At 37.5% G+C, this 14,186-nt stretch overlaps 1 protein-coding gene, 1 long non-coding RNA gene and 1 other non-coding gene across 6 annotated transcripts; 2 read left to right on the top strand and 1 right to left on the bottom strand.

Moving 5' to 3' along the window:
• Window positions 1–3,595: 3,595 nt before the first annotated feature.
• LOC111799243 (double-stranded RNA-binding protein 2) lies at window positions 3,596–7,448 on the bottom strand. The gene is made up of 3 exons (XM_023682708.2): window positions 6,898–7,448; window positions 5,431–5,650; window positions 3,596–4,959 (listed from the first exon to the last, which is right to left on the bottom strand). The coding sequence occupies exons 1-3, from the start codon at window positions 7,141–7,143 to the stop codon at window positions 4,196–4,198; spliced, it is 1,230 nt and encodes a 409-aa protein (XP_023538476.2). The 5' UTR covers window positions 7,144–7,448; the 3' UTR covers window positions 3,596–4,195.
• A 1,244-nt stretch (window positions 7,449–8,692) lies between these two features.
• Window positions 8,693–8,773, top strand: TRNAL-AAG (transfer RNA leucine (anticodon AAG)). Its single transcript has one exon. It is a non-coding gene; the product is annotated as a tRNA-Leu (tRNA).
• Window positions 8,774–10,120: 1,347 nt separating this feature from the next.
• LOC147791888 (uncharacterized) lies at window positions 10,121–13,347 on the top strand. Of its 4 annotated transcripts, none has more exons than XR_015421617.1 (6): window positions 10,121–10,855; window positions 10,966–11,021; window positions 11,864–12,130; window positions 12,210–12,286; window positions 12,808–13,047; window positions 13,150–13,347. It is a non-coding gene; the product is annotated as an uncharacterized LOC147791888 (long non-coding RNA). The 4 variants fall into 4 exon arrangements; XR_015421618.1 differs by having other exon boundaries at window positions 10,122–10,855; window positions 12,808–13,015; XR_015421619.1 differs by having other exon boundaries at window positions 10,124–10,855; window positions 12,808–12,930.
• The last annotated feature ends 839 nt before the right edge of the window (window positions 13,348–14,186 follow it).

The raw sequence follows: 14,186 nt of genomic DNA, 5'->3' as shown, positions 1-14,186 counted from the left end.
CTTTGAATCACATCTCAATCTCAACATGTGTAAAGTTAACTAGCGATCCTTCCATAGAAACCATAAAAGTCAAACAGTCTGGAGAGCGACCTTATGTGCTAGTCATCTACTAGGTTTATATGTGTGGTCCCGCATCTCCTCTTTGGATGATTTTACAGAGTTTTGACCCAAGTCAAAGGTCCTTAACCTATTTCCACACACGCTAGAGGGAATTGTATCACTTTGACGTGCTATCCTATCTGACCAATCTGTGTCAAGCTCAATGGTACATATTCCTCAGTACCTACCATTTGATAGAGGTGTTAATAGGTCCAACCAGGTGGTTAAGTAGTGCTAATGAAGTACTGGATAAAATATAAAGCAATTTGGCTCTAGGGATATCATCCAAAACTATTATAGGCACAGTAAAGTTTGTTAGTCTTTCCTTGATGTCATGATAGTTAATTAGGTTTCAAACTTGGACTCTCATTTCCATGACTTTTTGGACTAGCTCCTCAAGGTTAATTTGGTTCTAGGAGCACTAGATATAGTTCTTTGATTGTCCTCCCACGATCATGGAGTATTTGGTCTATTGGAAGTGTCCGAACCTTGGTCATTATAAAATCGTCCTAGCTTTAACACCCTATTCTTATCTCAATTTATTCATGCATGCTCAAATAGGGAGATAAATTAATCAATCACTTGGAATACAATTCTCAATCTGAATTCATAGTTTTAGCATATCATATCATAGTCCTCAACGTATCATATCATTTCATAACAGTTTGCATACACAACATATAACACGTGCAAAGCCACGGGCAAGTGTCATCATATAACACACAATTATAACCAAACCGACGATAGGGCCACTTACTTGATCAGCCTAGTCCAAAACTACTACAACCCCTTGATGCTAGCATAAAAAGGAACACTTTAACTTGATTGGTCTTAATAATGAAACATATAAGAAGAAAGAGGGTTATAAAAAAAGTTTTGTTATTACAAGAGACCAAAGAAATTAGTAGTATCATTAACATGTTTTAAAGGCAAACATTGGTGACCATGAAGGAATTCTATGGCTTTTGAAATAGCATAATCAATAACTTTACAATAATTGTTGAATAATGTGAAATGATATGATTGAATTAGTTTAACAACTTTATAAGCTCATATTATATGATTTATAATAATAGCCGACTCATCTTAATTTATTAGGATGAATTTGAGATGAACTCGAGTGAAATGTGTTTTTAACGAGTTAAAAACTTTATTCTTTCCAAAATGAATGTAGTTCGACAGTTAAGACATAAGCGTTAACTTATTTTAAGAGGTCAAATATATTAATTTTTTAAAATTTTAGAAACGTCAAATATATTATTAAAATAAAATTTAACTTTTACATCCAAACTTAACGATGAGTGGTTTTTTTTTATGGGTAAGATGCTTTTTTTTTTTTTTTTAATTTTCAAAGTTTAAAATATTATTAAAAGTAAAATTTAACATTTTTTTTATCCAAAAGTATATTTTTGTGGATATTTTAAAAACATTTTAACGTTTAATAAGTGTATTATTGAACAAAATATTTATAATAATTTAACAAAATAATAATAATAACAATAACTTAAAAAGCTTTTCGCGGCGACTTGTGGACGAAGCCGGCGAGGAAATGCCGATAATTTCGTATTCTGGGGCGAAGACTTGATTATTATTATTATTATTATTATTATTATTATTATTATTTTAATAAAATAAAAATCAACAATAAAATAAAAAAAATAAAAATAAAATCTTTCCGCCGCAGAGTGTCAGTGCGGAGTAGATTTTGGTTGTTGGGGAAATTATAAAATAAAAGAAGCACAGATATTTTTTTGACACGTCATATAGTACACGTGTCGTGATTTTATTGATGGAAAAAAGAAATAAAAGTTGAATTTGGGCGGTAGCAATAGTTTTTCCAACCGCTTTTGGCACGCGCCAAAAGTAACTTCACATGCTTTCCACGATGCCACTCCAAAACTATTTCCTAATTTTTACTTCAATTTTTTCTTTAAATAAAATAATTTTAAAGTTAATTTAAAATTTCAAAAACCTTTAATTATTACGACCAATCTAACTCAATCTTGTTGGATGAAAGTCCCACATCAGTCCCACATGATGAGACCTTTTGGGAAGCCTAAAGCAGAGTCATGAGAGGTTATGCTTAGAGTGGACAATATCATATTATTGTGGAGAGTCGTATTCATCTAGATAGTGAAGACTAATGACAAGCGGTTCATATTACAGGTCAAACTAGATAGTAAAGACTAATGACAAGCGGTTCATATTACAGGTCAAATATTGACGTGTTGATAGGAAAGTCAAATAGATGAAATCAAATTTCGTTATGATTGCATCTTGCTAAAGGGTGTGGAAAGGACTCCCATTTGCTTTTGCTTTTTTTTTTTTATTTATTTATTTAATTTAATTTTAATTATTTGGAAAGGAATATTGATTGCAAGTTGGGCCCCATATTGGGTCCAGCCCAATGGGCCCAATTATGTCATTCATTTCATTCCCTTCCCTTCAAATCAAATGTGAAATTATTTAGAATGATGACGTGGCAGGTTTTTATGACGTGGTGGGGGAGTTGTTGTTCGACCTCCCCCATCCCCCACTAATCAGTGTCCCAATAATTTCGTTTTTCTAACTTTTTTTTTTTAATTTATTTCTTTTAAGATATATTTGTTGGATGATGGAAGTCCCACATCGACTAATTTAAGGAATGATCATGTGTTTATAAGTGAGGAATACTAACTCCATTGGAGTGAGGCCTTTTGGGGAAGCCCAAAGCAAAGCCATGAGAGCTTATGCTCAAAGTGGACAATATCATACCATTGTGGAGAGTCGTGTTCGTCTAACAATATTGACTCTTAATTAATGGGTTTCCCTCAAAAGTTATGCCTTTCTTCTCTCGTAATAACATTTTAAACTTTAAAAAAAATTGTTTGTCAAATAAATTTTGATTATGGGAGGGGTGTCTATGTTAGACGAACACGACTCTTTATAATGATATAATATTGGGGCATTCTCCAACTAATAGAGAGAGTATTCTTTATTTATAAACCCACGATCTAAATGAGTCGATGTGGGACTTTCATCATCCAACAGTCTACAGATAGGAATGGAGACGGAGAAGCGTTTTCATTTTTCATCCCGTCTTGTCTCTTATTTCATTCTCCATGAACGTAAAATTCATTACCATACATCCAAAACGTAGATTAAAAAGATTCCATTACCAAAAACTCTTGTTTGGTCAAACATATGGGTTTTGGTTGGGAGGGAAAGGATTGGTCTGTTTAGGCCAATGGGTATGAAGGAATAATAGGAAAGCCTCTGTCAATAATGATGACATATGCATGTTGGCATTCACTATGCCCAAATCATTACATCTTTTTTCATTAAATGGGAAGCTATGTTCCATTATCACTACCCTGTTTCATCTACTAATACCATTAATGTCTAAGATAATGCATTTATGGGGCCTTGGGCCTTGGCCTTTCAAGTCACATATTATTGGATCTAAATTATGCTACTAATGGAAGGATATGTCCTTAAAATACTGCAATACACCACCTGAAATACAAATATCATTCATTCCATTCCGAACAAGAATTTCGACTCCGAATTTCAGCAACTGAAATATTCCATGCCTCTTGAAAGGCCCCTTCAGGGGGAAGCCACAACATGAGCATCTTTAGAATCACTGTTCAGACAAGATCAGCAAATATATATATATATATGCATGAAAATGGAGGAATGCAGAAAAATGGAAATGAGGGTCCCGAGCGATGGGCAAGGTGGTTAACTAGAGACTCTTGGTGACAACCTTAACGACATCCATGCATCCTAGGGCTCTCATCAGCCTATCTTGGGATGCAAAGATGGCATGCATAAATCAGAACAGAATTCTTGGAGAAGATAGGACAACATGCCCAAAGATACTAATATATAAGTACATAAGTTGACACAGTTGCTGATGAATGGCATTGCTGCTGCAGGGATGCTGATACCAACTTTTCCACCTCTAAACTCAAGTTTGAACAAAACAGGGCAAAAAAGATGAAAAGAAAAAAGGTTGACACTCAAAATAAGATGCGGACGAGATGAGATAACCTATCTTTACTGCAAAACAATACGACGATCTCCTATGTGGTCTTTCTAATGATTCAACTCATCAAATTTGGAGTTGTTCGAGGTTCTCTAATGTCTTAATTTCTTGCTGACTGTTTGCCATTGTGGTTGTAGCTTGTTCTTCTACTTCAGCAGGTGGTGATTTAGTAGGCTGTGAGGGTGCGGAAGGAGCAGGAGGCTCTTCCTTTGAAGCAGTTGAAGCTGCACAATCTTCTTTTTTAAGTACAGGAGGACTTTCCTTTCGTACTGGGGGAGCAGCAAAAGCAGGTATCGCTTGCCTAATAGAAACGGGTGGGGCAATACGTACAGGTGGGACTCGAATTACTTGCTGTGGAGGTAGCTTCGATGGTTGCGGTAGAGGCGGGGCTGAATACACAGGCATTGCTGTTCTAATTGTCACTGGTGGGGCAATACCACGGCAAGATGCCCTAAACTGCTGAACAGGAATATAAGAAAGAGCAGCTCCGGCACTAAACTTCTGGGGGCAGGTTCCAGAGCCTTCTACTGCAGAAGTTGGGGATTGTGGAATAAGGACTTTATTTGCAGAAAATGGCGCTCTGCTTCGAGGAGCTGCCTTTTGGCAAATTAAGGGAAGAATTTTTGATGTTGGTGCAGGGGGACGTTGGGGACTAGTTGGCCTTGGACTTTGAATATGAAGTCTTTTGGGGAATGGTATTGTTGCATTTGGATTCGACATGGCCATTTTTTCCTTTTGGCGATAATTCAATAAGGCTCGAGCTATCGTGATCTGCTCCAGCTCATCATTGTTTTCTGGTTCTGATGACGAGCTTGCTGATTGCTTAGCCACTAGCCAAAATTAAAACAAAATGTTAGCTCAACACCAGAATATATAATAAATAGGCACCATGATAAGATAAGCAATATTCTTAGAATAAACTTATGGCAACTTTGAATCATAACAAGGAGTGTTCGCAATTGATATTATCTATTAGAAGGAATTCCATGGTGTGTGCTCTCAGACTCGCACAAGAAAAACTGATGAAGGCAAAATATTTAATTGTTAAGCATGCCATTAGCACATCAAGCATAGGATATTTAGCTTCCATAGGAAATTTAGGCGATATAATAAAGACCATTGGCATCAACATGTCGCAGAGGAATCATTTGAAAGCTAATCTACATGTTCGAGCATATAATAATATCATATACGGGTTGCATACCATTAACTTTGCACAAAATATGCACAAAATAAGATGGTCTATTCTCTCTTTCTCTGGATAATAATTATACAAGGTAGGCATTAAAAAAAAAACTCACATTGTTTTAAAGCTGACCAAGCTGCCATTGCAGCATTCTTCTCTGCCTGTTTTTTGTTCTTGGCCGGTTCTCCAGTAAATGTTATTCCAGCCAATTCTACTATCCCCGTAAAAACAGGTAGGTGACCAAGGCCTGATCTGAACGTTGTATATTGTGGCAATGGGGCTCCAACTCTTTGCGCAATTTCCTGCAGGAGGTTCTTGTAAACCCCTGTTTCATCCTGATCATAGATGATTATTGTAAATAATTAGACCAAAAATCGGGGAAGGCAGCTCGAAGGACAAAATATTTTCCATTTTAAGCTACTATCGCAAAATATTCTCATTTAACTGAAATCACTAAGGCCATACATAGAACCTAAAGCTCCATATGCAAACAATTCCATCAATTAAATGAAACGATACAAAAGAGATCACATCCTCATATCAGAAGATTCATCTCATACATAACAATGTTCAAGGAAAAGTAACCCAAATCGATCGAAAATTTCTCATCCCCCTCTTTATACACCATGATATTCGCTCTAATGGCAAAAAACAGCAAAGAAAAGTTTAGACTCGGGGAGAAATAATTACATTTGAAACCGAAGTTATAAAGCCTATGAACTTTTTATGAACGTAGATAATGACAACGTCCTCCAAATTTCTAATTGGTTAAACATGAATCATCATCTCCATCTGAAATTCAGCCTCCGACAAGTTTATCACAATTGGTGCTGGATTCCTAGTCCCTGCCGTTGCTACAATACCTATCTGGTCATTTATGAGATCGGAGAAATAAACTGAGCCAAAGTTGGGAGCTACCGAAAACACAATTGGACGACCGACAAACCCATTAATGAGCAAATTAATTACACAACCTTGCCCAAGAAGACTACTCCCGACAGCTGGTTCCGAGATAATAAGGTAAACAAAACTAGATACCTCCTCTCATGGAACGGAACCTCGAGGAAGCGTCACGAGGTCACACTTTTCGTTCGAAGATGACCCTAAACCATAGGCCTAATCAGAGAATTCCGGCGGATCAGAGAGATTACAAGTCCATCTCGTAACTGAGAAGAAAAACCCCAACCTAAACTATGTCACGGCCATCATTTTAACCCCAGATAGCAGAAAAACCATATCTAAGATCTTAATCAACCCATCGACCGAGATGCTCGCAGACTAAGAACTCTAGCTGAGGTGCAAAGGTGCCATTGCTAACAAGACGCACAGATTGTGCAATTTCTCTATAATCTACGCTTCTTAGCCGCAGAAACCGGAAATGATATCAGGAATCTTAAGAAGTGAACAAAAACAAAATGCTCATAACAAAAACCTAAAACTACTAACTAATTTCCACGAACCGAATAATCCTACCGCAAACAGTAACATTGATTCGTCGCATGAAAAAACAACAAAGAAATGAAGATCAAGCAGAGAAGAGAAGCAAGCCGAAGAACAAAAACGAAAACCAAACAAGACTCACCAGTATCCTAGCCGCAAGTGAATGAGGAGGACCACGGTTAGAGAGAGCGTTCAAGGCAACCTCAGCCGCGGAGTGCTCAGCCTGACGGAGAGTAGAGCAGTACTGAGGGCATTCAAAGACCTCGCCATTGAAGTTAACAGTAGCTTTAAACCTCGGCGCATGGTCTGGTCCTTCCCTAATGCAGGTATACGAGGGAAGATTAAAGCAACTCCTCTGTGCCAGCTCTTGAAGCTGGTTCTTGTACATTTCCGCTCCGATGCAGTCTCAGCACCGCTTCACTCCTCCTTCCACTCACTTCACAAATTAACCTCCTCCTCCTCCTCCTCCTCCTCCCTCCGTTAGGGCTTTTCACAGAAACCAAAAACCCTAACCAAGATCTGATCCGCCGTAATCTAGCAGAAAAATCAAAACTAAAGAAGAAGATTCTCACCGTCGTTGGTGACAGAGACGAAAATCCGGTGAGATCAAAAGCTTTTTAGGGGTTTTTTTTCTCTCTCACTTTCAGAGAGAGAGAGAGAACCCCGAGGCTGGTTTGTGAGAGAGAAAGGGAAAATTTTCTTCCTGAAAAAAAAAATTAAATTTCAAATAATTTAACTAAAAAAAATTAATTATTTCTACTTTTTTTTTTTTTTTTTTATTTTGTCTTGTTTAGAATAATATTATATTGCGGAAATTTTCATTATTTAATGCTGTTTTTTAGAGTCAACTGGAGCGTTAAGGCTACATTTTGGCATTGGATTTGATGCATTATTTTATATTAAAAAAAATTATTAATTACTAATTAATTTATCATTTATTATTTCTTTTTTTACGTTTTTTTTTTTTTAAAAAAAAAAGAGAGTAAATTATGATTTTCATTTTTGTATTTTATTTCATTATTTTGTCCTCTCTTGTTTGTTATGAAATGACAAAATTGTCCTTCCCTTCTCATTTAATCTCTATTTTGTTATTTGATTATATTATTATAAATATGTTTTTCTTTTTACTATATATTTTGAATTTTTGGGTTAATTATTTTAAAGTCGTGTTTAAATTATTATATGGAAAATTGAATTTCGAATAATTTATTAATTTTAAATAAATTTTTAAATCTCCAAATATGGAAAATGAAATATATGGGAGAGAATGTCTCCTAGCAACATATCAAAGGTTGCAACCACTTTTAAAGTAGTGGAGGCAAAAAGTGAAAATCTAGGACAAACCCACTAATGGAGTTTTTTTTTTTTTTTTTTTTTTTTTTTTTTTTTTTTTTTTTTTTTTTTTTTTTTATTTATTAAAAATGAAAGTATTAAAATAGTCGAGCAACTAAAGGGTTTTCGTATAAATACCTATCTTCAACTTAGAAGGGATACTACACTCGAATTCTCTATGCTAACTTAAGCATTGAAGCTGGTATGATAAGTGTCACAATCATGAATAGTCGTACGAACAGAAAATACAATAGTAAAGCAATACAACATGAAATTAAATAAAGGGTTCGACGTGGCATGGACAACACGCCCTAGACGAGCATAACCGTGACAATAAGCACCATATCAGTAGAGATGTCTGTATACGTTTTCCAGTCCATATTTTGACAACAATAAATTCTCGTTAAAGCTTCTAGAAGATATGAAATTTCAAAATTTTGGATGTTACAAAGGTAAATAATCACCAACTCGAGGGAAATATAAATATTTAATTTAGGTAAGAATTTGGGAAGGTTTCGTGTAAAATGGAGAAATTCTGCCTTCAAACCTAATGTCGGATTTAAATAAACATTAGAATATAAAATAAAAGATTTAATAGCATCAAAGTTGAGATGGCCGAGTTGGTCTAAGGCGCCAGATTAAGGTTCTGGTCCGAAAGGGCGTGGGTTCAAATCCCACTCTCAACATTATTTTCAAATTTTTTTCCTTGGACAAAAATGGCGGGAAGGCTGACCGGTCTTAAACCATCGCCTCCGCAGATGACTGAAATTTAAGTTTAATCTTATATAAATACTGATAAAATAAGTTTTGGTATTAAATTTATAATTTAATCAACATTTATGTAATATTTATAATATTTAATATATATATATATACATATAAAAGACATACCCTTACGACACTAATAAATTCCTATTTTTTAAAGTGAGTTCGAGGTGATTCGTATAAATGTCAATTATAAAAAAAAATTATAATTAAAACATATATTTTTCATTTAAGGTGTTCAAAAGTATAAACTAAAATAAATAAATGATATTGTAAAGGAAGAAAATGAAAGAAAATAGTCTCCTACACATTTCTCTAGCCTGGTAGGCATAAATTGTTTGCACCCACTCAATGGATACATCAATTCATTTATTTTTAAGTTTAATTTTTCTAGTCAAAAAGTACACGCATAATAAAGGAGTTTTAAACATAATATGTGACACTCAAGTAAAGAAAGAGTACATAAATGAACTGAGATCATAATCAAATGATAGCGATCTTCTAAGAATTTTCTTAAGATGTATGTGAGTGAAGACAAAATATGATGGTGGGCAAATAAATGATGTGATGGCCTCACCACTAAACGTTGGTGAAGGATTGGAATAGTTTTGTGTATTATTAAGGCACCGCAAACATGGGTGTGCTCTTCTTCTTACTTTTTCTCTCTTGTTTTTATTAACCCAGCCCCACAAAATAAATCACCAATTTCCTCTCTCCCATCAACTTTGGTGTATCCCATTATGGTGTTGGATTCACTAACTCAGTATCACGAACAAGAAGTCAAATCTTTACTTCTTTAAATTTTTGATTGAGTGCTCTCGTTTAAAAGAAAGTATTTTTTAAGCCTTGGATTCCTAAATTTGCATGTTTTTTTAGACTAGAAGTTCATGAAGAGCCACTAAGATTTTGAGTAGAAAGGTTTTTGTTTTTGTTTTGAGAGGAAAAGGGAAAAACATGAACCACGAACCACAAAGTCTCGTAAGTGGAAAGAGTCGCATAGGGAGACATTCAGTGCATTGCGACGCCGGTGACAGTTGAGATCGACCCGCTCACCCGATCCATGAACTGGGCCTACGTCCAACGATCCAAATCGATCCTATGTATGCCACCTATCAACATAAGAAAAATTGAAGGAAATTTGGGCACTTCAAGGATCAAACTCATATTGTCGAAGCCAAATGCGCCAATCAGAAGATGACACATGTCACATAGCCAATGATTAACCTTCCCTAAGGCATGTGGTATGAGTGTAAGGATAAGGGTTTCAAAAAAAAAAAAAAAAAAAAAAAAAAAAAAAAAAAAAAAAAAAAAAAAAAAAAAGCGCCTTAAATCTCGCCGGAAATCGCGAGATTTCCGGTGAGGTATGCCTTGCCAACAAGGGCGTATTAACTCCTTGAGTCCGCATGTTAAGCCTAGCTACCTTAGTAGCCGTCCTTTCTTTTTGAGCCACTGTCGTACCTGTGAGCGAGGAGACGAAAGGTTTAGGTGAGGAATCAAAATCGTCTTGAGACTTCAGACTTCGGTGAGTCCTTAGATAGGAGCAAACCGATGCCAGGGTACGTCGGGCAAGGGGGGACAGACGCGCCACTAGAGACAGACGGACAGACGACGACCATCCCACCGGCGACAGTAGTCGAGTTCTTTGATTAGGGTTGTCAAGGCTTTCAGGCGAGGAAGACGAAGCGGCGACTGCGGGTTGACCCTTCGGCATTCCGCAAGTTCATCTCGATCAGCGTACAGGCCGCACCTCACGGGCTGCGCTCGGACACCACCATTGGGCCTCGTTGCCTTTCGGCCCAACCCAGAGACGCATCCAGGAACCCTGCGCCGTCAGTGTCCTTCGCAGCCCATCGATTTCGGCGTTGTCGGCGGCTTCGTTGCACTCCTGGCTCGGCTAGGTCGGCTTGACGACGCAGCTTAGCGGCTCGACATATGTATAATATATCGATTCCTAGGTTTTTGACCCTTCTGAGCCATTCCCACCCTTTTTTCAACCATCTGAGGTAAGTATAACTCCATTTTGATAGAACAGTTTGTGACAAGGACGTACCTTAGTAGCTAGGCATAAGAGCTAGATGTGAAATGACTCTAAGTATATCATGTTGTCTTATAGGAGGTAGTTAGGCGCCGGAGTTAGCATGATGAGTGACTTCGGCCAAGGCCAAGGAGGTAAGTAACCTTACTGTTGGCGTTAGTTATGTATGTATGTTGGTGCGTGCCCTGTGGCCCTTGCAGCACCATGTGTGTTGTTGATGTATGCTAGGTTAGATGTTTCTTGCAGTGAAATGCTATGTATGCCATGTTTATGTATGTGATTCTTGCCGTAAAATGTTATGTATGCCATGTTTATGTATATGACGTTTGTGACACGATTTGCTACCCTGTATGTATGAGCTTGATTGACATGTCATGATTATAATGAGAACCCCGCATGCCATGAATGTGATGACTAGTATGCTACGATATGCTTACTCGATGTTTGACCCAGTTATGTTATGTAATGCGGTGAGGGGATGGAACATTGTATGTATAATGCCATGGAGGTAAACCTTAAGAACCTGCACGCTATGGTTATGTACCTGGGGCACTCCCCCGTTATGCTACTGATGGTATGGACGCGTATATTCGATATTGTGTTCGCCACGATATCATGCAGGCCCTCCTTTTTCTGTGGCGTTCGATATTGTATGTCATACATACCCGACTAAGCCAGGCCTAGGGAGTTCGCTTGCGAACTCACCTGGTGGGCCCACAGTCACACATGTGGGCCATGTGTGGGAAAGTACCATGCATCCACCCCCGCCTGGATAAAGCAAGGGCCTAAGGCCATGGGAAGGAATGGAAGACAGACCCCTCTCTAAGTTTCTTTCTTTTGACACTTGTGCTCATGTATGTGTATTGTGTGCGACCGCATGTATCCTGATGTATGATTATATGCTTAACCCCAACAGTGGGGCGACTTATTGGATATTTTATATAATACTCAAGCCACGTGCTACCCATATTTTCAGGTAAGGGCAAGGCTCCCATGTACGGCTGACGGTGGATGCTGCGAAGGCCATGGAAGTCTTAAGGAGGGTTTGTAGTGTCGTAGGCGTCTTGTTGGATTCTTTCGGTTCATAGTTATTGCAATTGTCCCTTTAGTTCTCTGTTGATTATTTCTAGGTTAGGCTGTCGTTATTGTTTTCCCCCGGGTATGAACTGCTTATAATAATGAACGTATTGCGCACGTGAATACCTGCCAAGCACGTGGAAAGCGCATGACAAGCCTGTGAAAGGTGAATTTCACCCGTTTGGCCTCTCTTCGATGATTTTTCATCCCGGTTTCGATACTAACCCTAATTTTACTTCAATTAGGACCTACCATAAAAATTTCAAGAATTTTGGAGCTCTTAACACACAAGAAAGCTAGCTTGGGAAGATTCCACAATCAAGTAAGTAACCACACATATTTTAGGAAGTAATGTTTATAGGGATAGCTTGGATATGCATGGATGCTAGTAAAACCAAACCATAGGTGGTCAGATTTGATATTACTTGAGCCTAGGACGATTGAATAAACATGAAAATAGTAATGCTAGGTATTTACGTAACTGAATTACTTCTCTCATGATGTAATGGATTGTTTATTACTGATTGTACATAGTTGTGTTAGTATGGAGGATGGAAATTTGTGTATCTATGCTCTGGGAGCTTGATGGATATTATCACCCTGTTACTTGATGGATATTATCACCCTGTTAGCTATTATAATGTCCGAGGAACTTCCACTTCCATTCCCACTTCAGTATGGTACTATTGAGGTAGGCATGAGGCTGGTTAAAAATGTGTGACTTGATGGTTTGTTAGATTACCCTACACGGTGGATCCATCTTATGGTCAGGCATTGATCATGCGAGTAATTAGTGGTTACCTTGCGCAGATGATCCATTTTTAATGTTGGTAGCTAGTGAAGCTTGCATGTACTGGGGAGTTGCACCTGCCAACCTTGGGCGACTAGACGGCTTATGGGATGGGTTTGCCAGCTAGCCTCCCATTGATGAAGATCAGGCTAGCAACACCAGGTTATCCTCATCTGGTATGGAGTCCTTTAAGGTCGCACCTTATCTTCACATTTTGGCTACTGCTGCGTAGGCTAAGCTAGCTACCCAAAATTGTGCACAGTAAGAGCAATACACTTAGAGCCTAGAATAAAGTCTGTACTCACCTGCTAGGTCATGAATGTGATGAAAGCCTACAAGTAGGTTGTTTACGTAATATAGTTATATACTCATCATTTTTCTCCTTCCTTTTTTAGGTGTTCGCAAGCTGTTGGTCGAGGTGGAGGAGCATTCGAAAGTTGATGGTCACAAAGATGGTCATTCTGAAGCGTCAGTCCGTCTTTGTGTTTGAGCCTTTTGTATTTTGTTTTGTAATTATATCACAAATTCATTTTGTTCTTTTTTAATAAAGTTGAACAAACACATCTTATAATTGAAATTTATGTTATATCTAATTTTGGTATTGTTTGTCCTAATTTGATTTTAATTCGGTCCTAACCATCATAGTCTTTGTCTAGACACATTGGATACATTAATTACTCAGTCGTAGCGCCTAAGTCCGGATAAAATTATATACCTAATTTTTAGCAACATTTCCTTCCATAGTTTAAGAATTTAAGGATTTACATGAAAATTTTGTCCGATAAAGAATTGTGTTGGTGCAGCGACTGGGGCTCAAACCTAGGTGCACGACCCACGACCCGAACACCTACATCAAACCTGACTGGTACCTGCTCCATCTAAATCGAACCGACTCTACCAGTGACCCGTTACTACCCTTTAAATGTCTCAAAGGCATAATATAAACATGGTATATTCACATACTAACATAACAAACTGTAAGTACATGTATCTCAAAATACTCGTATCACTATAAAATCATAGCAAACATCACATAAGCATAATGTAATATATCGTAACATTAGAAAATTGTTGTTAGACAAAGACGATCGATAACGAAGCTTGATAGTTACATCGATCTTCTTTCTATAGCGTAGCAGTACCACTCGCTCATGGTTTTCTCTCTACGACAACACCACAACGAGATTAAGGGAATTCTTCAAAAGCTCTCGTTCACTCACAAGAAAATTTTCAAGTGTAGATGGAGATCCTCTTTAGCCAGCTCATGAAATTCTCCTATCATTTGTAGAATCGGAAACATCACTAGTTTCATTTCAAAGTTTTGAAGTCTCAATCATGGTCTAACTAACCACACGCTTTAACTCATTAAACATAGGGATGACATATGTAATCGTCTAAGTCCACCGCTAGCAGATATTGCCTTCTTTCGAAA

Source organism: Cucurbita pepo, chromosome 7 (genome assembly GCF_057944985.1).
Source record: "Cucurbita pepo subsp. pepo isolate OVF chromosome 7, ASM5794498v1, whole genome shotgun sequence".
NCBI classification, from domain to species: Eukaryota; Viridiplantae; Streptophyta; class Magnoliopsida; order Cucurbitales; family Cucurbitaceae; genus Cucurbita; species Cucurbita pepo.
The sequence above is the reverse complement of the archived record's forward strand: the minus strand, read 5'-3'. Positions and strand labels throughout refer to the sequence as shown.

What these genes read in the sequence shown, in the direction of transcription:
- LOC111799243 (XM_023682708.2), bottom strand. Translation starts at nt 7,143, where the DNA reads ATGTACAAGAACCAGCTTCAAGAGCTGGCACAGAGGAGTTGCTTTAAT. An exon ending in CACTTGCGGCTAGGATACTG is followed by an intron (nt 5,651 to 6,897) that starts GTGAGTCTTGTT and finishes ATCTATGATCAG; the next exon opens with GATGAAACAGGGGTTTACAA. An exon ending in TTGGTCAGCTTTAAAACAAT is followed by an intron (nt 4,960 to 5,430) that starts GTGAGTTTTTTT and finishes AATTTTGGCTAG; the next exon opens with TGGCTAAGCAATCAGCAAGC.